General features: G+C 48.7%; 1 protein-coding gene across 2 annotated transcripts; it reads right to left on the bottom strand.

Moving 5' to 3' along the window:
* On the bottom strand, positions 1-27903 carry TMEM121 (transmembrane protein 121). 2 transcript variants are annotated; one of them, XM_083621652.1, is made up of 3 exons: positions 27804-27903; positions 1083-1966; positions 1-935 (listed from the first exon to the last, which is right to left on the bottom strand). In XM_083621652.1, the coding sequence occupies exons 2-3, from the start codon at positions 1218-1220 to the stop codon at positions 282-284; spliced, it is 792 nt and encodes a 263-aa protein (XP_083477778.1). In that variant the 5' UTR covers positions 1221-1966; positions 27804-27903; the 3' UTR covers positions 1-281. The 2 variants fall into 2 exon arrangements, with proteins under 2 accessions (XP_083477778.1, XP_083477777.1); XM_083621651.1 differs by having other exon boundaries at positions 1-1966.
* Positions 27904-27937: the final 34 nt, after the last annotated feature.

Below are 27937 nucleotides of genomic sequence, written 5' to 3'. Positions count from 1 at the left end.
TCCTCATTTCCGTCATGTTGTGATGCACAGGTAACAAACAGATAGAAAAGATCAGATGCTGACTGGGGCAGAGTTCTTCTCCGGAGGTCCATTTGGTTTTGTTTTCTTTCTAGAGGGCCCCAAGGAAATACCTGAGATGCATGGGGTGTCCCACCACTTTGGGTGTCCCAGAACCTTGTGCCGGGGGTGGGGGCAGCTCTGGGTGCTGGGGTGAGAGCACAACCCCCCTCTCCCACTCCGCCAAGGGAAGGTGAGCGAGCGCCAACGCCCGAGGAGCCCTGTCATGTGTCCAAGATCTCCCTGGTGGGCGACTGCTCATGGGCAATGCCCTGCGAACTGTGGACCGTCTGGTTGTGGGGCACCGAGTTCTGCTGCAGCTCAAGCGCAATGGCGTTTTGGGGAAACTCCTTCACCTGCTTCTTGTATTCGAGGAAAGTGCAGGCCTTGGTGGCGATGGCGATGATGTTCTTGCCGATGAAGATGGTGGAGACTCTGCTGTCTTGGAACAACACCATGTTGATGGCGCGGATGAAGATGGTGACGACGTTGATGGTCACCAGGCTCAGGACAGGGTAGAGCATCATTTTCTGCGGAGCAATGTGCTCCCCTTGCATGCTGATTTCACTGAGCGATACGCAAGGGAGGATCAGGAGAAGAATGTAGCAATAGAAGAACATGAGGCCTTCTGCCCAGATGGGCAGCCCCGTCTTGTGTGGCTCCCACAGGTTGGCTTGAATGTCCAAGATATCCAGGAGGTCTAAGGCTACCCAGAAGAGCCTTCCTCGCAAGTCCTCTTTCTTCCGAAAAGTGCGGATGTATTCCATGCTGTCCAAAGCCACGAGCACCAAGTATAGTCCTGGCACGCAGATGGAGAGCAGCAAGGTCAGTGCCTTCCTGGCCACTGTCTCCAGGTTTCTCTTATCAGCCTTGTAGTTCTGGAATATAAAGTAGAGTTTGATTTCCAGTACGAAGATGTAGAGGAACCACAGAATCATAGCATAGCCACGCTTGGCCGTTTTGACCTCAGCCCCCACCCAGACAGCCACGTAGCGCAGCACAATCAGAAAGCAGATGTCTCCTACCAGGACGATGATGCAGACGCCAATCTTACGGGGCCCCTGATTCTGCTCCACTAGATAAGCATCCATGAATGCCATGCTGGTCATTATAACAATAGTGGTGAGACACACATGCCGCTTGTCCGGGGGTGGAAGCACCATGGTGAGACGATGGAAGCGCCCACTCTTCCCTCGGGCCTCCTTTGCTACAAAGGCAGGCCTACGCTCATCTCTGATGGAGTGTCACGAGGCGGGCAGCAGAAGTCCTCTGCCGCAGAAGAAGTTCCAGCAAAGCAATGGCAGATGGACCAGAGACTTCATGTGATGTCCTCAGGCTCCAGTAGCCCAGAAATACAGCACCCTCGACACAATCATTGCTCCTGGAGGCTTTGCAATGTATGGATGGAGGTTCCTTCATGGAATGACCTCAAGCAAATCCTTCGCTGCCCCCTACTGGAGTTGCCTTCTGCCCAGGACTATTCTCAGTACCCCTGAAAGTACCAACCTTTCCTTTCCTCCCCCTTCTGTCCCTTCCCACTCTCAATTCTCTCTGACTTTTCACTACTAATTTCCTTCTTAGAGGTAAGAGGAGTCCCACAGTGGCCAGAGGGCAATCTTTCTTATGGGCCTCCTGGCAGCAACTTGTTCAGATCGTCAACAATTAGAGAAACTATCGGACAGCCGTATCAGTGTAAAAGGGGAAGATGTTACTCCTCAGTTGGTTCAGACTCTTCCAGAGCTGCAGACAGGACCAGCACAGACATTTCCCAGGGTATCCTTTCTCCTGTGACTCGTTCTGCTCCTCCTGACCCAAACCTATTTGGAGCAGGATCCATGGTGAACAAGACTTTCATTTCCAAGCAAGGGTTCTGCTCGGCCATCGCTTTCCGGGAGACATCCATTCAGATCTGAAATAAACCAAAGAAAAGACATGAGAGGATGTATCGAGAACCTGCATCCCATTCGATGGCGATCTGAGCTAATCCCTCACCAGTAAACATCACATTTTTCATTCATTTAGGCAAAGCTGGGAGATCACAGAAGCTTTTGTCAATCCTGTTCACATCCTGAAAACTTCTGGGGTGCTGGCTGCCAGCTGGCATGGCCAATGTGCTCACAGAGTCACTTGGTGGGGTTTATTAGATCCAATGAAAACATTAAAAAATCGTCCAGTAGCACCTTAAAGGTAAAGGTAAAGGTAAAGGGACCCCTGACCATTAGGTCCAGTCATGACCAACTCTGGGGTTGCGGCGCTCATCTTGCTCTATAGGCCGAGGGAGCCAGCGTACAGCTTCTGGGTCATGTGGCCAGCATGACTAAGCTGCTTCCGGCAAACCAGAGGAGTGCACAGAAAGGCCGTTTACCTTCCCGCCGGAGTGGTACCTATTTATCTACTTGCACTTTGACGTGCTTTTGAACTGCTTGGTTGGCAGGAGCAGGGACTGAGCAATGGGAGCTCACCCTGTCGTGGGGATTTGAACCACCGACCTTCTGATCGGCAAGTCCTAGGCTCCGTGGTTTAACCCACAGCGCCACCTGCAGCACCTTAGAGACCAGCTAAGTCTGTTCTGGGTATAAGCTTTCGTGTGCATGCTCACTTCTTCAGATACCATGCACACGACCGCTTATACCCAGAACAAACTTAGTTGGTCTCTAAGGTGGCACTGGACAATTTTTTAATTTTTTTCGACTGTGTCAGACCAACACGGCTACCTACCTGAATCTAGATTCAATGAGTCTTGGATAACAGATGCATCAAAGGCTCCAAACTGGCCTTCTCCAACTTGGTGCCCTCCAGATGTTTTGGACTATAACCTCCATCTTTCCCAGCAAGCACAGCCCTGGAGGGCAGCTGGTTTAAAATATCTGGAGGGTATCATATTGGGGAAGGCTGCTTGGCACTCCCAGGGCAGAGACGATGAGCAGTCAGATGCGGGGACCAGCAAATGGGAAGGTCTGGATATTGCCACCTTTTGATGCCTGAGACTTTCCCTGTGGCATCTGGCCAGCCGCTGTCAGAATGCTGAGCCATTCCTTTCTCTGTGTGCAGTCCCTGTGCTCTCATTCATTTCCCAGCAGCAAGCAAAGATCTCTATGGAAATCAGAGCTGTGGCAATTGGCAATTGTTGCGATCAAAGGAATGGAGATTCAAAGGCAGTCGGGCTCATGACTTCAGGGGTTCCATTCTGGTTTTGCATGAAAGTGTTTGTTTGTTGCTTCGAATCCCAGATGAGTCCGCAAAGAAACCCAATTTGCATATTTGCTTCCCTCATGAATTTGCCTGGCAAGAGCAAGGCATGGGCCGGCAAAAGTGGAACTCCCAGAATTAACGCAGCAGAACAGCCTGCGGCAAGGTACCAAAGGCAAGTTTATTCCTAAAAGTGGCAGAATTATTTTAATAACTTGACCTCACTTTTCAATATTTAATTATGCCTTTATGTGGGTTGTTCTGAATAGCCTGCAGCCACGCACTGAAGAAAAACGTGGCTCTTCCTACATACCGTATAAAGCAGTTCTCCTCCTCAATATGCCGTATTTTTTGCTCTATAAGACTCACTTTTTCCCTCCTAAAAAGTAAGGGGAAATGTGTGCGCGTCTTATGGAGCGAATGCAGGCTGCGCAGCTATCCCAGAAGCCAGAACAGCAAGAGGGATTGCTGCTTTCACTGCCCAGCGATCCCTCTTGCTGTTCTGGCTTCTGAGATTCAGAATATTTTTTTTCTTGTTTTCCTCCTCCAAAAACTAGGTGTGTCTTGTGGTCTGGTGCGTCTTATAGAGCGAAAAATGCGGCAGTACATGTCTCTGAAGGCAGAGCTTGTCTGTCATCCCTCTTAGGCACCTCCTGCATGCAATTTGGACTGGGGAAACCCAAACACTGGGGAGCATGGAACTCAAGCCCTAGTACACAGGCAGACCCAAGCCCTTCAAAGTGGTTTTGTTGTCGGTCAGGGCCGGATTTAGGTTTGATCAGGCCCTGAGCTACTGAAGGTAATGGGGCCCTTTATATGTCCAGCTGTCCTTTGTCAACAACAAATTGTCCCTGTTTTTTGTGTTGAATATATGCTATATAGTGATTTATGGACCTAATAGGAATCTAAAGCCATTTGCACATGCAGAATGTAGGCACCCTATATATCAGTGGTGTCCAAACTTTTTTCAAAGAGGGACAGATTTGATGAAGTGAACATGCGTGAGGGCCGGCCAAAGTGGTTCCAAGGGTTGACGCTGGAGAGTTGCAGCTCTCCGTAGATGCACTGGTTCCTGTGCAGAACAAGCCGACCACAAGGCGCTCGGGGGCTGCAACAGATTCACTTCTCAGAATTGCTTGGGGGGGCCAGATTAAATCGACCAGGGGGCCGGATTTGGCCCTCGGGCTGGATTTTAGACATGCCTGCTATATACAGAAATGAGCAAACCAGTAATATTTTAGGGAGCAGGCTATAGGAACCTACACAACACAAAACGCTGTTGCTGTTTGTAGGTTTTATTTTATTTGTTTTTTATCTTATATTTTGGAAATGTACATCCAGGTTTTTTTCCCCTTTAAATTTTTTGGGGGCCCCCAAGCGAGTGGGGCCCTAAGCTATAGCTTGCTTAGCTTATTCATAAATCCGGCACTGGTGGTGGTAGTGGTTGCTACTGTTCATTTGGGAGAAGGCTGAGGGAGTGGAACCCTGGCATCTCTGCTTATCAAGCACTGGGATCCACCTCTGCTTGGGATCCACTACCAGTCTGAGTCTACAGAATGGCCATGCTAGTTGACTGCAACAAGGTCACCTTTTTCAGCCAGGGGGCCGGCCCATTGTCCCTCAGACCATGTGGTGGGCTGGACTATATTTGGGGGGGGGATGAACTAATTCCTATGCCCCACAAATAACCCAGGGATGCATTTGAAATAAAATGACACATCCTACTCATGTGAAAACACGCTGATTCCAGGACCATCCGTGGGCCGGATTTAGAAGGCGATTGGGCCACATCCGGCCCCTGGGGCTTAGGTTGCCTACCCTTGCCTTAGATAATGAATGACGTCAATGTTTATTTCCCCGTCCCCATTCCATATCTGCATATATGGGTGGGATACGGGTGGCGCTGTGGGTTAAACCACAGAGCCTAGGACTTGCCGATCAGAAGGTCGGCGGTTCGAATCCCTGTGACGGGGTGAGCTCCCGTTGCTCGGTCCCTGCTCCTGCCAACCTAGCAGTTCGAAAGCACATCAAAGTGCAAGTAGATAAATAGGTACCGCTCTGATGGGAAGGTAAAGGTGTTTCCGTGCGCTGCTCTGGTTCGCCAGAAGCGGCTTAGTCATGCTGGCCACATGACCTGGAAGCTGTACGCCGGCTCCCTCGGCCAATAAAGCGAGATGAGCGCCCCAACCCCGGAGTCGGTCACGACTGGACCTAATGGTCAGGGGTCCCTTTACCTTTACCTTTTACCCACTTAGGTGAGCACCCCTGCTTGATTTCTGCAACAAAAATCTGGGTCAGCCTTAAGTGGGCACCTTTCCCAATCTTGCTTGCATGCTCCCCAATTCTCCTCTCCAGAGCAAAATTGTACCAGGCAGGCAGCCGTGACACAGCGGCTTCTGTCAGATGAGAGATCCACACCTAGCCTCACTTTCTCCTTTCCCACATTTGTCTGAAAAGGAAAAGGTGCAGTTGTAGAGATAGATGGAGATTGGTTTTTGAATAAGGAACACTGCCTTGGGGAAAGGAGCAAGTCTGAAAAGCTGCCTAAAGATAATTGGAGGGGTGGGGGTGGGGAATAAACTGATGCCTCCCCAGGTCAAAGAGATAAGTAACTATACAACCTTTAGAAGACAACCTTTAGAACAATGGCAAGAAAAACTGATGAGCTACGCGGAGTTGGCAAAGTTGACATATAAATTACGTGAGAAGGACAACCGTGGCTTCAAGGAAGAATGGGAACTTAACAAACTGTCTAAAAAAACAACAAAATGACTTGGACTCCTTGGCAGGTTCTGAATAAACATCCACAAATTTATTAGTAGAATATATGACAGATAAGGTAATGATATGTACAATTTTTAACATGCAGAGAATAATATGTGTAAACAAATCAGAGGGGGGAGCTGAGGTAAGTCCTTAGGGGGTGGGAGAGGGAGGGAAGGGGGAAAAGGGGGAAATGTAATTGGTTATTCTGATTGATAATTGTTTTGTTAAAATGGTTTAATAAAAATATTTTTTTAAAAAATAAGACGAAGAAGACATCTGGATGCAGCCCTGTATGGGGAAGCTTTTTCATGTCGAAAGGAATCTGTTCTGGAAGTCCGTTCGACTTCCAAAACATTCGACTTCCAAAACGCGGCTTCTAATTGGCTGCAGGAAGCTCCTGCAGCCAATCGGAAGCCGCGGAACCCCCATTGGATGTTTGGCTTCCGAAAGAACATTCAAAAACCAGAACACTCACTTCCGAGTTTTGATTGTTTGGGAGCCGATTTGTTTGGGAGCCAAGGCATTTGAGATCCGAGGTACGGCTGTATTATTATTGATATTCTAAGCTAAGGAGGGGTGGGTGTACAGGAGGCCAAGTTGCAACAGATTTGCAAAGAATAGACAGCCCTGGGCTCTCCTATAAGCAACCCGGAAGTCACTGTTAATTACTCCTTAGCGCTTTCACTGGATGACAGTTGTGCTAACAGAATCATGGCATAAAAGTATCCCTTCCTTGCTCAAGTAAGCTATAAAATGAGCTCCAGTCTGAGTTCAGCCAGAATCAGCAATGTTTGATCTTCTTATGTCCCAAGCTGCAAAATCTCTAGTTGAGTTAGCAACAGAAAATGAAGGTAGAACGGCGGGGAGGGGGGAGTAGGAAGTAAAATCTGCCATAAATCTAGCATTAGTCTTCTTGAAACTGGTGACTTTGCAACTTACAAAAATTTAAAATGCTCATATCGACATTCTGGTAACAGTTCCAGAGGACCACTCTTGTCTCCCATCACAATTAGTTGTGCAGCTCATAAATATGAAATACTGTTTTTCAAACCTAATGTAAGAAGGAACAGAAGATGATGATGATGATGATAATAATAATAATAATAATAATAATAATAATAATAATAATAATAATTTTTTATTATTTATACCCCGTCCATCTGGCTGAGTTTCCCCAGCCACTCTGGGCGGCTCCCAATCAAGTTTTAAAAACAATACAGCGTTAAATATTAAAAACTTCCCTGAACAGGGCTGCCTTCAGATGTCTTTTAAAGATAGGATAGCTACTTATTTCCTTCACATCTGAAGGGAGGGTGTTCCACAGGGTGGGTGCCACTACCGAGAAGGCCCTCTGTCTGGTTCCCTGTAATCTCACTTCTCACAATGAGGGAACCACCAGAAGGCCCTCGGCGCTGGATCTCAGTGTCCGGGCTGAACGATGGGGGTGGAGACGCTCCTTCAGGTATACATCGTTTGGCCCTCGGTTCATTGTGAGGGGGGAAATGGGCTGAAAGGAAGGCCCCTATTCTCTAGCCTCTGGCCACTGGTCAGGAGAAAGACCCACAGACAGCTCAAGCTGGGGCTCTTGCAGCACAAAGCACAATCCTTCTGCTCATGGGACCCAATCCTGCCTCACTGCCTGCTGCCCTAACTTTCAGCTATTTGCTGCTGAGGAGGTTCGTCCATCTATTCTTCTTTGCTGCCTGCCAGGCTGCAAGCCCACCTGCGGTCTCTTTTCCATAACTCATATCTGAGCACCTGATTCACACTCTAGAGAGAACTTCCTCTCCACCCCAATCCTGAATTTGCCTTCTCTGCTTGCATGCAAATGCCATCATCCTGCACTGTGTGGGCATGCGCTTAATTAAACAATATATAGTGTCAATAATGTTAATCAAATCCAATTTCTAGGCATTATCCACGAGCAAAGACTGGCATTTATTTTCATTTAAAATCTCAGCCGCTAATTCCAGGATGGATCAGACAGTATTGCCAGTGAGGTGAGGAGAGAGAGAGAAAAAACCACCAGGTGAGATCAGGGCACTGATAGTGACACATGCCAAGTAGCTAAAACTGTATTAAGCGAGTAACATTAATTCAAGGTAATTGTGAGAATAACAACAGTGGTGTGAGAGAGCAAGGAGGAGAATGGAGGAGAGTCACTGCTCTCCTAGATCCATCCCACGTGCTGCAGAAGACATGGAGTGATGGGGACTTCTGTGGACTTCACTGACAATTTAGGGAGGTTGAAGATGGGGTCTTGAGAATCTAAGCAACTCTACATGTTATTCCTTGAAGGAGAACTACCAAATTTTTCGCTCTATAGGACACAGCCGACCATAGGACGCACCTTGTTTTAGAGGGGGAGAACAAGAAAAAAAAATCTCCCCCTCTCTGCTCAGCGCCCCTTCAGCGAAGCGGCAGGAGAAACGGAGCCCCTTCCATTTCTCCTCCCGCTTGGTTGAAGGGGTGCTGTGCAGCTCTCCCTCTCTGCTGAAGCCAGGAGAGTCTTGCTCTCCCGGCTTCAGCAAAAGGAGACCGAAGCCTCCGGAGCGCAGCGGCTATCCCTGAAGCCTTCAGAGCACAGTGCGAGTTCCCGCTGCGCTCCGGAGGCTTCGGGTTCCTTTCTCTAAAGCCGGGAAAGCAAGACTCTCCTGGCTTCAGCGAAAGGAACCTGAAACCTGCGGAGTGCGGAGGGAGCACTCCCTCTGCGCTTTGGAGGCTTCACGTTGCTATCGCTGAAGCCAAGGAACCTGCATTCACTCCATAGGAAGCACAATCATTTCCCCTTAATTTTTGGAGGGGGAAATGTGCGTCCTATAGAGCGAAAAATACGGTACTTGAAAATGGTTTACAGATGGTACCTAACTCTGAGTAGGCTTGCTAAGATGTATAAGACTGAATCAGATAATTGCTGGAGATGCAATGAGGTTGCAGGGACGTTCTTTCATATGGGCTGGACTTGTAAAAGGGTAAAAGAGTACTGGGAAATGATTTATAATGCATTGAAAAAAATGTTTAAAAGCACTTTTCCGAAACAAAAAACAAAAGCCCAGAGTCCTTTTTGTTGGGGATAATTCAGACGGAAATTCCCAGGTGTCAAAAAAGGTTATTTATGTATGCCAGCGCTGCGGCCCGTGTTTTGTAAGCCCCAAAATGGAAAACGAGCGAGGTCCCAACCAAAGAAGAATGGCAACTTAAACTGATGGAATATCCGCAGCTTGTGGACTTAACATATAGAATAAGAGAACAAGAAGAACCTACGTTTAGAGAAGATTGGAAAATGTTTATTGAATATATGGGGGGGGGAATTGTGTGCACTTGAAAACGTGGGCAGCATTAAGATAAATTCAACAGTGTAAATAAGTTGTGATGGATGTACAGTGGTACCTTGGGTTACATACGCTTCAGGTTACATACACTTCAGGCTACACACTCCGCTAACCCAGAAATAGTGCTTCAGGTTAAGAACTTTGCTTCAGGATAAGAACAGAAATCGGGCTCCGGCGGCGCGGTGGCAGCAGGAGGCCCCATTAGCTAAAGTGGTGCTTCAGGTTAAGAACAGTTTCAGGTTAAGAACGGACCTCCGGAACGAATTAAGTACTTAACCCGAGGTACAACTGTAATAACACAATACTGAATGGTTTAGTTTATATAAAATATGCAGGGATTTATGTTACACAAAATGAACCATGGAAAGAGCAGAAGGGAAGTCACTGAAATTTTAAGGTTGTTTAAATGAATATTCTAAATTGTAAAACAGAAAATTTTAATATATATGTGTGTGTGTGTGTGTGTTTGTGTGTGTGTGTAAGAATCTAAGCAACTCTACACAGCACCTCATTTCACACCATGTGCACAAGTTGCTGATCAATAAGCTTTTAAATATAAAAGACAGGAAATCCTTCTGCCCCTGCCCTCCCCATGCACACACAGAGCCAGAATCCTCCTGCAATTTGGTCACCTGGAGTTTCCTCCCGTGAGAGCTCTGAACATCTCCTCTCATTCCCCCTGCCAGATTCCCCTTCAGCTCAGACTGGGAGAGCAATCTCTCTAAACAGTTAGGCAGTGGCTGCCACGTTTCCAGCTGAAAGATACTTTAGAATATTAGCAGCCTGGACAGCAAGAGAAGGGAAATAGAGAGTCTGCATTGCAGAAAATTTGAGTGACAAGGCAAGATGGAGTAGGTGGGATTTGAAAGGACTGCAATTTGGTATCCACGGGTAGAGGAATGGTTTGTTTGTACTTGTAGCCAGCGCTTTTTTCCCCTTAAAAAAATGTTTAGGGGTACTCTCATTTTGACTCAAGAAAATCACCATTTTATAGTTCGAATCATGAAAAATAAATACAGCAAACGGACAAAAATACACAGATTCACAAAATGTTTAGGGGTATACGTACCCCTGCGTACCCCCAGAAAAAAGCACTGCTTGCAGCCCTCCCTTCACCACGCAGTTACATAAAATTCATTGAAAATATTAAATTAAAACCACAAAAAATGAAAGGAGCAGCACACCAGGCATGCAACAATGCAACAGGAGGGGAAGGCAGCCCTGTCACTAAAAGAGCCTCCCTTCTTAATCTAGGCAGGTTGAAGACAAATGAGACATTTATTCAGATAGCTAGGGTTGTATATGTCAATATCAACAACACCTTAAATAGGTCTAGGGAGCAGGCTGCAAGATTTTGTAGGAAGACCGGGAAGGCACTAAGGTCCTTTTTATGCTTCTGATCATTAAGGTTGCAAGGTTTTTACCCAGGGCCGTCTTTCTCATAGGGCTTAGTGTTGCATCTCGCCAGGGCGCCGGCCTCTCTGGGGTGCCCCAGCAAGTGGGGGAGCTGTGCAGCTTTGCCAGCGGCCTCCCTTTTCCCTGCACGCCCGCCAGCTGCGCCCCACCAACCATAAGGCTAGCGGGCGTGCAGCTTCCCTCCCAAGCCTCTGTGGGGATCGCTCTCCTCCAGTGTGGTGTAGTGGTTAAGAGCGGTAGCAGTGGCGTCGCGTGGGTTGTCAGCACTCGGGGCAAGGCAAGTAATTTGTGCCCCCTAACCCGTGGATTTGCGCCCCCTAACCCATGGATTTGCGCCCTTAACCCTAACCCCCAGATGTTGCGCCCGGTGCGGCCGCCCCCCTGCACCCCCCACGCTATGCCACTGAGCGGTAGACTCGTAATCTGGGGAACCGGGTTCGCGTCTCCGCTCCTCCACATGCAGCTACTGGGTGACCTTGGGCTAGTCACACTTCTCTGAAGTCTCTCAGCCCCACTCACCTCACAGAGTGTTTGTTGTGGGGGAGGAAGGGAAAGGAGAATGTTAGCCGCTTTGAGACTCCATAGGGTAGTGATAAAGTGGGATATCAAATCCAAACTCTTCTTCTCCTGAGGAGGCTTGGGAGGGGCGCAACTTCACTCCCAAGCCTCTGTGGGGATTGCTCTCCTGCAGCGGCATGGGGAAGAGTTGCGGCCCCCCCCGATGGCTGGCAGTGCACAGCTATGGCCACCCCAACACTATCCATGGTAATTTGGGGGCGCTGGGTGGATATTTGCACCCCGGCGCCGCATCTGCTAAAGACGGCCCTGTTTTTAGCTGGGGCAATCAGAATAAGACCCACATTTGACTCTTGATTCGAAACCCTAAAATGTATTTTACAGTGGTACCTCTGGATACGAACGCTTCTGGTTGTGCACACGTCACGTTACAAGCTGCGCTAACCCAGAAGCAGTTGCTCCCGATGTGAACTTTGCCCCGGTATGCGAGCGGAAATCGTGCGCTAGAGGTGCGCGCGAAGTGGGAGGCATGCTTTTGCTAAGGGTGCCTCATGTTAAGAACAGTTTCAGGATAAGAACGGACCTCTGGAACGAATTAACCGGAGGTACCACTGTACATAATTGACTTTTTCTTTCTGTTCTTTGTATATCGTATTGTTGTTTTATTGCTATGGCCGATGGCTGACGCAAATAAAGATTCATTCATTTATTCATGCTTCTAATCATGTTTTCAAGGTGTGATGGGGACTGAATTTCAGAATGGAGCTTATTCATAATAAACCAAGCTATAATCTATTGAAAGAGAAGGTTCTCAGTTTTGCTGAGCCCAATTCCAAACCAAGCTGCAGCAAGGAGTTACCTTTCTGTATCTCCAAACATCCAAACGCTCTCTCCCAGTGATGCTACCGGTTTGAGAGCATTAAAAGCTGCAATGCCTTCCGTTCTGCACACCCTTCCTGTCCATATTTAGCTCTCCCCCCCCCCCCCGCAACACAGCACTGCCCTATTTATCACCCTCTGCTTCATTTCAATGAAGGGAAAGTAGCAACCGAGGAAAAATATGGCAGAAAGACAGGATGGCAGAAGACTTCCACAAACAGCGTCTTTAACTACAAGTCAGAAAGACCTGACAAATTGCACCACCGAAAGTGATTGAAACAGAGACGAGTTTCCAGAAGGCTGGAGAACTGCAAACGAAGCCTTGAGTGCAAGTCACATCCCTGGAAAGTAATTGCAGCAACATAAAAAAGGGGGGGGATTCACTTTAACATCTAGAAGAAACAGGAATGATATATTTGCAATCAACATGGATTTATTAAGAACAAATCATATCAAACTAACCATGGTAATTTCATTTCATGAATGATTTAGATGAATGATGGAATCACAGGACTAGAATGTGCCCATTTGCCCCCGGCTTGTCTTAATGCAAGATGTGCATTATGTATGTATGTATGTATAGATTAATTCATGCCAATTCACAAAACGGGCACACTTTCAGATTCATTTTTGTTTGGATTCATTAAGACAGGACAAACAGTGCGGCAATGTTTTCAAAAGAAGGGACATGGATTCACAATTACCTCCACCTGAGACCAAGGTCATTTTTTGTGTGAAGCTGCTTCTGTAAGGTTTCTGGTTTCTTGTTCTCATCAGATTTTGGATTCTCACAGTTATTACAGAAGAGCTCTTAAAATCCTGCGCCTGTGATTTCTGCTTCAGAATTAATATTGAGCAATCTTCAAGGCAGTGAGGAGCGCCTGTGGCAGACCCCTTTTGACCAAGTAGGAAGAGGGGCTTTTCTGGGTCATCCCCCCCTTTTGTTTTGAGGGGTTTCCCTTCATTTCTCCTCCCATTAATATCCAGCGTTGGTGGATAACCCTGGCACATTTTCTGGATCTTTCCAGCAGTTTCTCTCCTCCAGTAGCCATAGACCTGGTGTAGGATTGCAGTCTAAGTAAATTAACAACCAATTATTTAAAGTACAGTGGTACCTCGGGTTAAGAACTTAATTTGTTCTGGAGGTCTGTTCTTAACCTGAAACTGTTCTTAACCTGTGGTACCACTTTAGCTAATGGGGCGTCCTGCTGCTGCTGTGCCGCCAGAACACGATTTCTGTTCTCATCCTGAAGCAAATTTCTTAACCTGAGATACTATTTCTGGGTTAGCGGAGTCTGTAACCTGAAGCATTTGTAACCTGAAGCGTCTGTAACCCGAGGTACCACTGTATTCAACTGTCTTTTAAAATTTAAATATAATATCTCAGTTCAGGTGATATTTTGCATCTAGTTAAACTAGGTGGCAGTTTTTAAAAAATCCTAGGGGTTCGTATAGTTTTCTCATGGTCTGCTTCTGCTTTGTTTCCTATCTGGTGTAACAGAAACTCCCCCCCCCCCCCCCCCGGTTTTTAAAAAGTTGCCTACTGGGGGGGGGGTAAAGCCGCCACCGGCTGCCACCACAGCAAACACCTGCAACCCATAAACCAAGAAGTCATGCCAGACTAAACTTATCTCCCTTTTTGATAGCTCTACTAGCCTGATAGATCGGGGGATTTTTGTGGATTTAGTATACCTTCATTTTAGCAAGGCTTTCAACAAGGTGTGCCGTGATGCTATTGTCAGAATGTGGGCTAGACAATGTCGATAGGGGGACAATGCTTGCTGGATCAAACCGTGCTCATCAATAGCTCCTTGTCATTCTGAGAAGAAGTGACAAGCAAAGGGCCAAAGGGCTCTGTCCTGGGTGCAGAGCTGTTCCACACATTTATAAATGACTCGTTGAAGGGAAAAGCAGGGATGCTCATCAAATTCTCAGATGACACAAGACGAGAGGGAAAGCCAATGCCTTAGGAGACAGAAACCGGATCCAAGAGAATAGGATGGACCCAAACAAACAACATGCATGTCAACAGATAAATATAAAGCTCTTTTTACAGGTAGGGAAAATTGGATCCACAAACAGAGGATGGATAACATGTGATAAATACCTAGGTACAAGCTAAAAAAAGGCTAACACAATTCTAAGCTGGATCAAGAGAAGTAGGGAGTTCAGATCATTAGAAATAATGGTACTGTTCTAGTCTGCTTTGATCGGACCTCATGAGGAATACTGTGCCTATTTCTTGGAACCTCAGCAGAAGAAGGTGGAACAAGTCCAGAGGAAGGTGACAAAGATGATGAAGGGCCTGGAAACCCAACTCCTATGAAGGTTGAAAGAGTTAGGGTGTGTTTGGTCTGGAAGCGGGACCATTGATAGGTGAGAGGAGAGCCATCGTCAAAGATATGAAAGGCTGTCACACAACCAGATTTGTTTTCCGTTCCCCCTACGGATGCAATAGATTCACATTACAAGAAAACAGGTTTAGACTAAACATTAGGAAGCTCACCCTGATTATAAGAGCTGTTGTTTGGCCATGGAACAGGTTGCCTCAGAAGGTGGTAGACTCTCTTTAGCTAATGAATTGTAAGTGTTGACCATGTAAAGGTAAAAAAAGAAAAGAAAAGAAAGGTAAAGGACCCCTGAGTGGTTAAGTCCAGTCAAAGGCAACTATGGGCTTGCAGCACTCATCTCGCTTTCAGGCTGAGGGAGCTGGCGTTTGTCCACAGACAGCTTTCCGGGTCATGTAGCCAGCAGGACTAAACCGCTTCTGGTGCAACAGGTAACCATGACAAAAACCAGAGCACACGGAAATGCCATTTACCTTCCCGCCACAGCGGTATCTATTTATCTACTTGCACTAGCGTGCTTTTGAACAGCTAGGTTGGCAGGAGCTGGGACAGAGCAACGGGAGCTCACCCCATCGCGGGGATTTGAACCACCGACCTTCTGATCGGCAAGCCCAAGAGGCTCAGTGGTTTAGACGACAGTGCCACCCGCATCCCCCATGTACCAAGGATGCTGCAGTACAGTGGTACCTCGGGTTAAGAACTTAATTCGTTCTGGAGGTCCGTTCTTAACCTGAAACTGTTCTTAACCTGAGGTACCACTTTAGCTAATGGGGCCTCCTGCTGCCGCGCCATTTCTGTTCTCATCCTGAAGGAAAGTTCTTAACCTGAGGTACTATTTCTGGGTTAGTGGAGTCTGTAACCTGAAGCGTCTGCAACCTGAAGCGTCTGTAACCCAAGGTACCACTGTACTGGGTTGTCTGGGAGTTGGGCTAGATGATGTAGCCCAACTCCATCTTTGTGGCAGTATGGTCACTCTGTGCTTCCTTACACAGAACCTCGTTTGCCCATTTTGCTCCTCATCTCCTAGTTTGGAGAGATCTTTGTAGAGCTCTTCATAATATACATTGGTTTTCATCACCGAGATTTACCATTCTGAGTTCTCTTGTTAACATGCTAGGCATAAGAATGTTATTTTGATGTATTTATATTGATTCGGTTTTTCATGCTTTACCACAAATCACCTTGAGTGTAATGTCCCTGGCAAAGCACTATAAAAGAGAGGCAACCAGATCTCCTCACCATCTTGATCACATTCAGACTTTTCAGACTGAATGTATACTTGCTATATTGAGAATGTCAGTGTGCTGCACACTCGGAACTGTGGGAAAGCCCCTGCGTATGTTTCTATATCGGGTTCTATAAACTGTGATCAAGTTCAATTTGTGCAGGACTTGGAAGACAACCTAATTGTCTACAGCTTCCTATAACATCTATCCAACCATTTCACACTGAACATGTGTTATAATTCTGCTTGTCTTGCAACTGTCGGAGAGCCAAAATCGTATCGATGAAGGTCTGATATACGTACAATTTGATATACAGATGATCTCCCATCTGGCCGGCTCCCAATCAAGTGTTAAAAACAGTACAGCGTTACATATTAAAAACTTCCCTGAATAGGGCTGCCTTAAGATGTCTTCTGAATGTCAGGTAGTTGTTTATCTCTTTGACATCTGATGGGAGGGCGTTCCACAGGGCGGGCGCCACTACCGAGAAGGCCCTCTGTCTGGTTCCCTGTAGCCTCACTTCTCGCAATGAGGGAACCACCAGAAGGCCCTCGGCGCTGGATCTCAGTGTCCGGGCAGAACAATGGAGGTGGAGACACTCCTTCAGGTATACAGGACCGAGGCCATTTAGGGCTTTAAAGGTCAGCACCAACACTTTGAATCGTGCTTGGAAACGTACTGGGAGCCAATGCAGATCTCTCAGAACCGGTGTTATGTGGTCCCGGTGGCCACTGCCAGCCACCAGTCTAGCTGCCGCATTCTGGATTAATTGCAGTTTCTGGGTCACCTTCAAAGGTAGCCCCACGTAGAGCGCGTTGTACTAGTTCAAGCGGGAGATAACTAGAGCATGCACCACTCTGGCAAGACAGTCCGTGGGCAGGTAGGGTTTTAGCCTGCGTACCAGATGGAGCGGGTAGACAGCTGCCCTGGACAAAGAATTAACCTGCGCCTCCATGGACAGGTGTGAATCCAAAATGACTCCCAGGCTACGTACCTGGTTCTTCAGGGGCACAGTTACTCCATTCAGGACCAGGGAATTCTCCACCCCCACCCACCCCCTGCCCCCCAAAACAGTACTTCTGTCTTGTCATCTCACTTTGTATGCACAACAGCTTCCCTGCTTTTTTCATGGCTCACACAGCCTACGAGGAAGTTCATCTCCAGCCTCATGAATCTCACCCACAATAAATGTAGCAATATCTCATTTGGGACCTGGTGTTACGAAGGAGGGTGGTGCCTTCGGCCGGTAGGAGTTGTGTGCAAGGCAGAATAGGACCATTTACAAAGCAAATATCAAACCCTCCAATTGTCCAACAAATGAAATGATACAAGATGTAAAAGATGTAACCCTGGCCTTTACCAGTGCCTCTGAGAGAACATTCCACTATGCCTTTAAGAAACACGGGATTCTCTGTTGTTTCTGCCATGACAGACCAATATTGAAACGGTTCTGGAAGAGTGCTGATGTATGAGGATTCTTAGGAGATACAAGATGTTGATTCTATAGAGTCACTTGAGCAAAGGGCAGCTCTTTTTGCAGCACTGTGCCCATTTGAGCTAAAATAATAATAATAATACCGTAATTTATTATTTATACCCTGCCCATCTGGCTGGGTTTCCGCAGACACTCTGGGCGGATCCCAACACAATTTTAAAAACACCAAGCATTGAAAACTTCCCTAAATAGGGTTTCCTTCAGATGTCTTCTAAAAGTCAGATAGTTGTTTATTTCCTTGACATCTGATGGGAGGGTGTTCCACAGGGCGGGTGCCACAACTGAGAAGGCCCTCTGCCTGGTTCCCTGTAACCTCACTTCTCGCAGTGAGGGAACTGCCGGAAGGCCCTTAGAGCTGGACCTCAGTGTCCGGGCTGAACGATGGGGGTGGAGACGCTCCTTCAGGTATACTGGGCCGAGGCCGTTTAGGGCTTTAAAGGTCAGCACCAACACTCTGCCAAGTTACATGTAACCCTATTTCAGCCGCCTAGTGAATATGTACATGGATCATGTACATAGTGGTTACATACATGTACAGGCGAACTAATGCCAGTCTACTGGAAGAAGCAAAGATCCCCAGTTTCGAAGCAATGATTCTTCAACATCAACTTCGTTGGAATGGTCAAGTTGTGTGGATGCCTGATTGTTGCCTTCCAAAGCAAGTACTCTATTCTGAACTTTAAAATGGAAAGTGTAATGCTGGTGGTCAACAAAAGAGGTTTAAAGACTCTCTCAAGGGAAATCTTAAAAAATGTAGTATAAACACGACAACTGGGAAACACTGGCCTGTGAGCGCTCCAGTTGGAGAACAGCCTTTAGTAAAGGTGTCATGGGCTTTGAAGACACTCGAACTCAGGACAAAAGGGAGAAACGTGCTAAGAGAAAGGCATACTTGGCAAACTCTGTGATCAACTCCCACCCGGAAACCTATGTCCCCACTGTGGAAGGATGTGTGGATCCAGAATTAGCCTTCACAGTCACTTACGGACTCACTGTTAAAACCGTGTTCATGGAAGACCATCTTTAATCGGCTACGAGGGATCGCCAAAGATTTTGTACATGGAAATTTGCTTCCATACATGTATGGCCTCTAGAGTAGGGTTGCCATACATCTGGATTTTCCTGGACACATACGGAATACCACATTTGTCAGTGGCGTCTGGGCGGAAATAGGCTAAATGTCCAGAAAAATCCAAACATATGGCAGCCCATGTTGGCAGTGCCGATTTCCCCTTGAAATAGCTTGAAATAGTTTGAAACGTGGCAACCCTACTGTAGACAATTTAAAGCAGATCAACAGCATATCATAGAATTGTAGAGCAGGAAGGAACCACGGGAGTCTAGTCCAACTTCCTGCAATGCAGGAATCTTTTGCCCAACCGCAGGCTTGAACCCATAGCCCTGCGATTAAGAGCAAAGCATAATGTACCATGGCTTAACTACAGAAGCCAACCGCAACAGAATCGCCTCTGCAAGTACAGACACACAAATCTACATCAGATTAAACAGCCCCAATAAACAATATTAAAAGGATGGTTGGTAAAAGATGCTAAGATTGTTAAAAATGGCTGCAAGCCACTGAAACTCCTGGAAGAAAAGAAAGGCATTTGCTTGCCACAGAAAAGATTATCTCAAGCGGGTACCAGGGAAGCTGTTCTCGAAAGAGGTGTTGCCAAAATTCTTGCCAACTGGAAGTAAATGCACACAAGAGTTTTTAACCCTGTTTTTCAGAGTCAGAAGGGGGAAACAGAGAGGAGCCTTTTCAGCAGGGTTAAAAACTCTCGTGTGCATTTACTTGTACACTTCATTTCATGTCTGGTGGATTTTTGTAATAATAGCATGTGTTTCTTTATAAATAATACTTATTCTGTGCTAAAATTCTTGCTAACTGGAAGTCTTAATAGCGCTATCTGGAAGGAGCAAGTTCCAGAAACGAGGGGCCACTAAAAAATATACCCTGGGCCACGTCACAAGTTATGTCCTCACCTTGAAGTAGTTTTGTTTATTTTAAAATTCATATTTAAACGAACCAATATACCTATGCACGCTGTTCGTTTGTTTTTAAAGTAGTAAACATATGAGGGGGTTTTTTCCAGCATTTTCGTTGTTAAAATATTTGTCACACAAGGCAGCAACAGAATGCTGACTGCCCGGCTGGGTATTCAAATGACACCCCCCACCCGCCAAAAAATGCTAGGAAAATTGAATACAGTTTCCGGGAAAAGTGCACAGCTGACTGGCTGTAACGCTGAACAGAGCACGCCACGTGGCAACCTTTTCTTGCAGGTCCCATTTATCTTCAAAAAATGTCAAAATAGCCGAAGAGGCTTCAGATTTGATGGTTTCTTAAGCCCTCTTTGGGCGTTCAGTTTGAACATGGAAAAGGGTGAGCAGGAGAGCTCAGGGAGACCCCAGCCCCTTTCTTTAATGCTGTATTGTTTTTAACACTCGATTGGGAGCCGCCCAGAGTGGCTGGGGAAACTCAGCCAGATGGGTGGGGTATAAATAAAGAAATAAATAATAATTTCTTGAGTCTGCATGCAGATTCCCAGCATGTTTGCACTCCTGTCTCGGCGATGCCTATGCTGCCTTGGTCATATCCACAGAACAGAAGATGGCAGGAAGAAGAGGAAGAAGAGAAGAGTTTGGATTTGATATCCCGCTTTATCACTACCCGAAGGGGTCTCAAAGCGGCTATCCCTTCTCCTTTCCCTTCCTCCCCCACAACAAACACTCTGTGAGGTGAGTGGGGCTGAGAGACTTCAGAGAAGTGTGACTGGCCCAAGGTCACTCAGCAGCTGCATGTGGAGGAGCGGGGAAGCGAACCCAGTTCCCCAGATTACAAGTCTACTGCTCTTAACCACTACACCACACTGGCTCTCCACACTGGAACCCCAAGGAGCTGCGGGGAGCTGGCTTCTGGCACCAGGCCCGTTGGCAGGCCCACTCTGTGTTGCGAAGATGTCTGCAAACAAGTCATGAAGGCTGGCAACATCAGCCCTGCTGTGTGGGAATCCCTTGCAAACGGTGGCAGTGCCAGGAGACAGTCAAGTCATGTATCCCTAGCAGCGACCGGAAGAGGAATGACCGCGAGGAGGAGCTCAAGGAGAAGAAATGCAGTGGTGCATCTGCAGCAGCACAACTGGATGCCTTCATCTGCCCCGGCTGCAACAAAACATGTCTCTCCTGCACTGGTCTCTGCAGCCGCAGCAGGCACCGTAACCTTCCAACAGGTTGACCTCACCTGCAAAGGCACATTCCTCCGTTGCCTCCTGGGATTGACGGATGCCAACAACTCCCCAGCCAATACAGGATCAGTGCCAGTCTGAAGGGGACTGCCTGACTTGTGAAGGGAGCTTGCCAGACAGAGATGGCCACCGTGATTGACCTGCGTTGCTGCTCCCATGCAGGGGCGTCGCAAGGGAGTGCAGGGTGTGTGTGCAGGGGATGCGGTCCCTCCTGAGTGTCATGCCGGGGGGGGTGACAAAATCCCCCTGGGCAGATCAGCGTGGCGGCACTCACACCCTCGGAGGGCGGATTTTCGTGATTGGCATGATCACCGCTGCAAATATCCACCCACTGATTGTGCAAATACACATGGCGCTGGCCGCCAGGGATGCACCCCTGACGGGCAGTGCTCACATCCCCAGTGGCCAGCGCCACATGTAGGGCATATTTGCGTGATCGGTGGGTGGTGCTGGCACCCCCAGGAGGATCGGTGAGCCCCCCTGGATGGATTTACCCTGGAGAAGAGGAGGTTAAGGGGTGATATGATAGCCATGTTCAAATATATAAAAGGATGTCACATAGAGGAGGGAGAAAGGTTGTTTTCTGCTGCTCCAGAGAAGCGGACACGGAGCAATGGATCCAAACTACAAGAAAGAAGATTCCACCTAAACATTAGGAAGAACTTCCTGACAGTAAGAGCTGTTCGACAGTGGAATTTGCTGCCAAGGAGTGTGGTGGAGTCTCCTTCTTTGGAGGTCTTTAAGCAGAGGCTTGACAACCATATGTCAGGAGTGCTCTGATGGTGTTTCCTGCTTGGCAGGGGGTTGGACTTGATGGCCCTTGTGGTCTCTTCCAACTCTATGATTCTATTCTATGATTGCCCCGCCTCTGTGGGCAGATCACCCTGCCCCCGGGTGCACATCATGTTTGCCCCTCTGCCACTGCCTCCATATTGGAAACCCTGCTCCCCTTAAGCCCCCTTAATACTCACGCGCAGCTGGCATGCATTGGTGGGGTAGGGGGTGCCTGGAGGATGCTGAGCTGTTGAGAGGGTGAGGCCCAGCCCTGGGTGGCTGCTTGCCTCTTTGTGCACTCAAGCCAAATGCCTAAAGAGGGCACCAGTCCGGTATGATGTCAGAATAAGGTAAAGGTAAAGGGGACCCCTGATCATTAGGTCCAGTTGTGACCGACTCTGGGGTTGCGGCGCTCATCTCGCTTTATTGGCCGAAGGAGCCGGCGTACAGCTTCCGGGTCATGTGGCCAGCATGACTAAGCTGCTTCTGGCAAACCAGAGCAGCACACGGAAACGCCGTTTACCTTCCCGCCGGAGCGGTACCAATTTATCTACTTGCACTTTGACGTGCTTTCGAACTGCTAGGTTGGCAGGAGCAGGGACCGAGCAATGGGAGCTCACCCCGTTGCGGGGATTCGAACCGCCGACCTTCTGATTGGCAAGTCATAGGCTCTGTGGTTTAACCCACAGCGCCACCCGCATCCCTTGATGTCAGAATACCATACTGAATAAATTGTTCCAGTTGTTTATGATTTTTGTATTTTGACTTGAATTTACTGATTCCTTTTCCTTGAAAAATGCATCGAAAAGTACTGGGAATAAAGACGAACAATTCCTAGCCGTGCCCTTGCTTTGAAATGCTTTCACCACAAATTGGCACTGATTTCCTTTCAGGGTCAAGTCAAATCCATTTTATTAGCCTAGCACTTTTTAGATATGTTAACGTTAACTATGTTTTATTGTGACATATTGCCAGCTTCACTGTCTTATTTTTTGGTATTATTTTACAGTATCGATTTTGTTTGTTGAGAATCATTGTGTGCGTTGCTTTGGGCTGCAATCCTGTGCACACTTATCTGGAAGTGAGCCGAGTGAATGCAGTGGGACCAGGGCCAGATTATAATGGTGCAATTGGAGCAATTGCACCAGGAACAAGGGCCTCAGGTTCTAAGCTTTCATTTTTTAAAAGGGCAGAATTCAGTGTTGAACAGACTGTCCTCATCTCTCCTTCTCCCGCTCCTCCAGAGCAGATCTGGAGAAGATTTAGTGGAGAGGAGAGGGAACAAAGCTGTGTTGCACTAGCAGCCGTCCTTGTGCTGGCTTCTGATAGCAGAAGAGGGGGGTGAGGACTGAATCTGTCCCAAAGTTTTTATCCCTCCTGGAAGCAAAGTTCTAGACCAAAACATGAAGGCAACTTTCTAAATGATTTTTATGAGATGAGCTGCTCATACTTCTCAGTGTTCTTACCAAATGATGGAAGTCATATCTGTGATTTGCAGGCAAATCCCCTGTCTTGCGGGACATCTTCGGGAGAATTACAGGCTCAGGAGTCAACCCTACACAAATCGAAAGTGGAGTTCCTAAGGCAGTTGGAGGGCACTTTGCACGCCTCCTTCTGGAAACCCTTGCAGCCAAGCTGGTGCCCAATTTGTGTATGAATAGGGTGAGCCTGTGACCTGGATTCAGGAACTAAAGTATTAACCATCACCAAAGAATGGCCAGGCTGCCCAGGTATTGCGATCAGTGACCATTATTAGGTATCTTGGCAGACAGGATTTCTGCTGTAGACCAGTCTCCTATGCTGTATGTATGATGATTTTGGGGTGGTCTTTGGCTAAGGGGGTTGGGCAATGTCCAAAGTCTTTAAAGGTTCCTGCACACTTTTGTTCGGGGTCTCTCCCTCCTTGCAAGGATGCAAGGAGGGAACTCTGTTGCAACAGAACAAATAAATATCTGCCTTGCTTTCCACTGGATCCTCCATCCATTCTCCATCTAAAACATGTAATAATCAGGCCAGGTTAAGATTGGCTTGCAGCCTTGGAGCTGTTCTAATTTGCAGGGTTAACATTCCCAGAGAAATAGGAACCTTTACATACAAAAACACATCACCTGGTTAAGACAATCCAAACTTGATATCTCTGAAAAAGCACTCATCCCCCTTTCGCAGCCATCGTCTATATTCATTAGAGTTGCGCGAGGTCGCTTAGGTTGAGAATAGGTGACAGGCCCAAGACAGGAAGTCAGCAAAGGCATGGACGAGTCAAGTGAACTTAAAATGCTCAGAGTACTTTCTTTATGATTATCAAGGTTTCCGAAATGTTTTTGATGCTGTGAACACCACACGTTCAGTGAATTTTTTGCAGTTCCCAAGGACTTGTGCTATGGTAAATTTCTTAAGTCTTTAAGATACCACCACAAGGCTTTACTTAGCGCAATAACTGTCCCATGTGTTCCTTTTGCAGAGTGGGAACCAGCCCCTATTTGGGGACTGCAACAGGGCCCCCAACCACCTTGAGTGGCACTTATAAAGGTAAAGGGACCCCTGACCATTAGGTCCAGTCATGGATGACTCTGGGGTTGCAGCACTCATCTTGCTCTATAGGCCAGGGGAGCCCATGTTTGTCCGCAGACAGCTTCGGGGTCATGTGGCACCAGTCCAGTATGATGTCAGAATAACGTAAAGGTAAAGGGGACCCCTGACCATTAGGTCCAGATGCGGACGACTCTGGGGTTGCGGCGCTCATCTCGCTTTATTGGCTGAGGAAGTCGGCGTACAGCTTCCGGGTCATGTGGCCAGCATGACTAAGCCGCTTCTGGCGAACCAGAGCAGCGCACGGAAACGCCGTTTACCTTCCCACCAGAGTGGTACCTATTTATCTACTTGCACAATGGAAACTCACCCCGTCACGGGGAGTCGAACTGCCGACCTTCTGATCGGCAAGCCCTAGGCTCTGCAGTTTAGACTACCGCACCACCCACGTCCCTGAGTGGCACTTAGGTAAAGGTAAAGGGACCCCTGACCATTAGGTCCAGTCGTGGCCGACTCTAGGGTTGCGGCACTCATCTTGCTTTATTGGCCGAGGGAGCCGGTGTACAGCTTCCGGGTCATGTGGCCAGCATGACTAAGCCGCTTCTGGCGAACCAGAGCAGCGCACGGAAACGCCGTTTACCTTCCCACCAGAGTGGTGCCTATTTATCTACTTGCACTGTGACGTGCTTTCGAACTGTTAGGTTGGCAGGAGCTGGGACCGAGCAACGGGAGCTCACCCCGTCACGGGGATTCAAACCACAGCCTTCTGATCAGCAAGTCCTAGGCTCTGTGGTTTAGACCACAGCGCCACCTGCATCCCTGAGTGGCACTTATTTCTGAGTAAATAAAATATGCATTTTGTGCTGTTCCTACCCAAACCTAAAGGTGGGGAACCTGTGGCAGCCCAACTTCCCTCACCCCTGAACTGGGGTGTAGCATGGGGAGGGCCAGGAGGGCTGTAGCCCTGGGCACATGATTCTGAGGTGGTGCAAGCCAGGCGCCCCTATCCAGGGATCCCTGCCCTGCCTGCCGCCAGGGTTCTCTGGTCCCCAGAGCCTGGCCTGGCCTTGCCTCCGGTCCTCGCTGAATGTCCGCATGGCCAGTGTTGGTGTGGATGCACCTGCCAAGGGCCACGTCAGCCAGCCTCTGTGCCCCATGCCCGCCTGGTGGTGGTGGTGAGGGTTGGGCTGGTGTGGGTTTTGTTTACCCTCCACCCCCCAGCCCTTGGTCCTGCTTGGTGTGCACGCCCCGGGCACCAGCAAAGGATGCAACGACTCTGTCCCTGACCATTGGCCAACAATTGGATAGCCCTATAAACAAATGAAACTACGCAGCTGCTTCTTTCTATGTTGCAAGAGTGGAAAGGAAAAGATGCAAGGAAAAGATAGGTACACAGATTTCATATCAGCGCTAATTTGTAGTAATCAAGCATCTTCTCCTAGAAATGTGTTAACAAGCATCCTGTAGCGCAGGCAAGAATCAGCTTGAATTGTGGATTAAGCAGCAGCCTATAGCTCCATGGCAGATCTCCTGCTTTGCATGGGAAAGCTCCCAGTTTCAGTCTCTGGCATGACTGGGAAAGACCCCTGCCTGAATGTCCAAAGAGGTGCTGCCTGGACAATACTGGGCTAGAGGGACTCCCTTGGTTTGAGGCAGCTTGCTATGTTCACCTGGAGTCCGCCAGAGCAGCCCTACGGTCTCTAAAAATGTACAGGCCACTTAGGACACCTCGCTTGGCAGATGAATGTAATATTCATTTCACCACTGCCTCATTTAATGCACTCACAGATGCCAGCACTTAAATACTGGATAAGCAAACAAGCTTAACGTTTCCACAGGCTATCTCAATGCTATAGTAGGAAAAGGAAATTGACGTTTTAGCAAGGTGTAACGGTGCTGCTCTACTCTACTTTGTCAGCTCAGTTCTGATGTTCAGTTCTGAGCACTGCAGTTTAAGAAGGAAACTACCAAACTAGAAAATGCCCACAGAAGGTTAACAAAAGCAGTGAGGGCCATTGACCAAGTCCTGGGAGGAAAGGTTGAAGGAGAAGCATAGCCTAGAGGCAAGATGAGAGCCATCTTCAGGTAGCTGAAGGGCTATTATAGAGATGATGGAACAGATTCATCTTGCCATTTCAGAGGGAAGGACCTGTAGCCATGGGTTCAAATTGGAAGAAAAAGCATGTAGAACTAGTATGACAGAAAACTTGTTGACTGCATGAGCTGTTTGACAGCGAAACAGACCAGGGACTCTCCTTCTAACCAGAGGCCGGGTGGCCAACTGTCAGGGATGCTGTCGTGATGGATTTCCTGCATTGGCCATGAGTTGGACAGGATGACCTTTGGATCCCTTCCAGTTCTGTGCTTCTATAGCACATCTGTTTCAGATTAGCGGCATTAGAAACCTCCAAGTCAGTCGATGCCCTAGCAATGTTTGATCCAAAGAGAGGCAATGCACAGAGTGCTCATAAGAACATAGAAAAAGCTCCAGCAGGAACACACAGAGAGAGAGACACAGATGGATGGATGGATGGATGGATGGATGGATGGATACATAGATGATAGATAGATAGATGATAGGAGTTTCTAGGGCTGTCTGGTTTACACGGACAAACCTCCACACCCCACCCAGTACATTTCTCAAATGAGTACTGCTGCAGCCTGCCTGGAGGCCAGTCCTTTCGCTAAAGGCTCACCCCCAACCCTCTCATTCACAGATTCTTTTTTTGGGGGGGTGTAAACTGGTTATTCAGTGAGCATATTGAACAGCTTACCAGGAAAGCCCCAGCCTTTCCGAAGGAGAATGAAAATCCATTTGTGGCTAACAAGCCCCTACGACGTCTCAATCTAGAAACACTCAGAAAAGCAACATGCTCCACACTCGGAACGGCAGCAGCAAAATATCATGCCGACACCGTCTGCATGCACAACGGCGAGGATGCAATGTGTGGAAAAGAAGCTCCCTTTCCTCTCACGACCGGCCGAGTCTCAGCCATCTTAGCCAAGGGATCTTGGAACAGGCTGGCCCTGGGAACCAGAGGGTTGTTCTGTTCCAGGGCCTCCCTGACCCAGGCACCATGGAGAGCGACTGGAGAGCATGTGTACAGTACTGCCTTTGGCTGCTGGGGCTGGGATTCTCGCTTGCATGCTACAAGTAGTGGAGCATTTGGAGAACAGCTCCCGCTTCTTAGGACAGCCATAATCCCTCCGCACCGCTGCCCCAAATCCACATCCGCCCAGCAACACCAGCCTGGCGAGCCCTACTTTGTCAAGATGAAGTGGGACTTTGTCCAAGAGTTGGGAAGATGCAAAATTCGCGAGGATGCGAGCCTTGTCTCTGCATCTGGGAGTAGCAGCAGGGGAAATCCGCTCCCTTTGCATGCACACTGTTCCTCTCCGTCTCCACCTCCTCGGAGCAGCTGAGAGCCAAGAGTCGCCTGGAGAAGCTTTGCAAAACCCCGGTCCCCTAGCCCCCCACACCAATGGCTCACCTGCGCTTGCCCTCCGAGCCGTGGGGCTGGCGGAGGGCCTGGCGTGTGTGCTCAAGCCCCCCCCCTCCAGGGCCGGCTGCTCCCCTTCCCTCTCATCGGGGGCGGCCCAGCGGAGACAGGAGAGGGCCCCCACCCCAAATCCGCCCCCCACCCGTAGGGCCCTGGGGAGGGGAGAGGGACGAATCCAGGGCGCTCGGTCGGAAGAGCATCCAGCTGCGGCCGCCTGGCCCACCTTGCGCGCTCCCCGACGGGCTGCGGGACTGCGGATGGGGCCCGGCAGGCCCGGGGATGCCCGGAGGAAGAGGGCATCGCCGAGGGGGAGGGCGAGGGGCGACCCCTACCCGCCACCAACACCCCCCTGGCGTGCACGCGCCCCGGCATCCTCGACTTCCTGGGCGGGGCGGGGGGCGCCGAGATGCCCTCCTCCCCCGGGGCACCTGGCCACGATCCCGGCCCGCGAGGCACGAAGGGCCTTCTGGCTGGAGCCCCCTTGGCGCTGGGATGGGGGGCGCCCGGCCGGCTCTGCGCTCTCCTTACCTGGCATCGGCCGAGCGGGCTCCGACGGCCGCTTCCAGCCCCCGTCGTGGCCGGGCGCGTACCCGGCCGCCGACCCGCCTCTCGGCGCGGGCGCCGGGCTGGCCGAGGCGAGCTTGGCCGGCGGGGCTGCTGCG

Source organism: Podarcis filfolensis (assembly GCF_964270895.1).
Source record: "Podarcis filfolensis genome assembly, chromosome: 6".
Classification (NCBI taxonomy): domain Eukaryota; kingdom Metazoa; phylum Chordata; class Lepidosauria; order Squamata; family Lacertidae; genus Podarcis; species Podarcis filfolensis.
The sequence above is the reverse complement of the archived record's forward strand: the minus strand, read 5'-3'. Positions and strand labels throughout refer to the sequence as shown.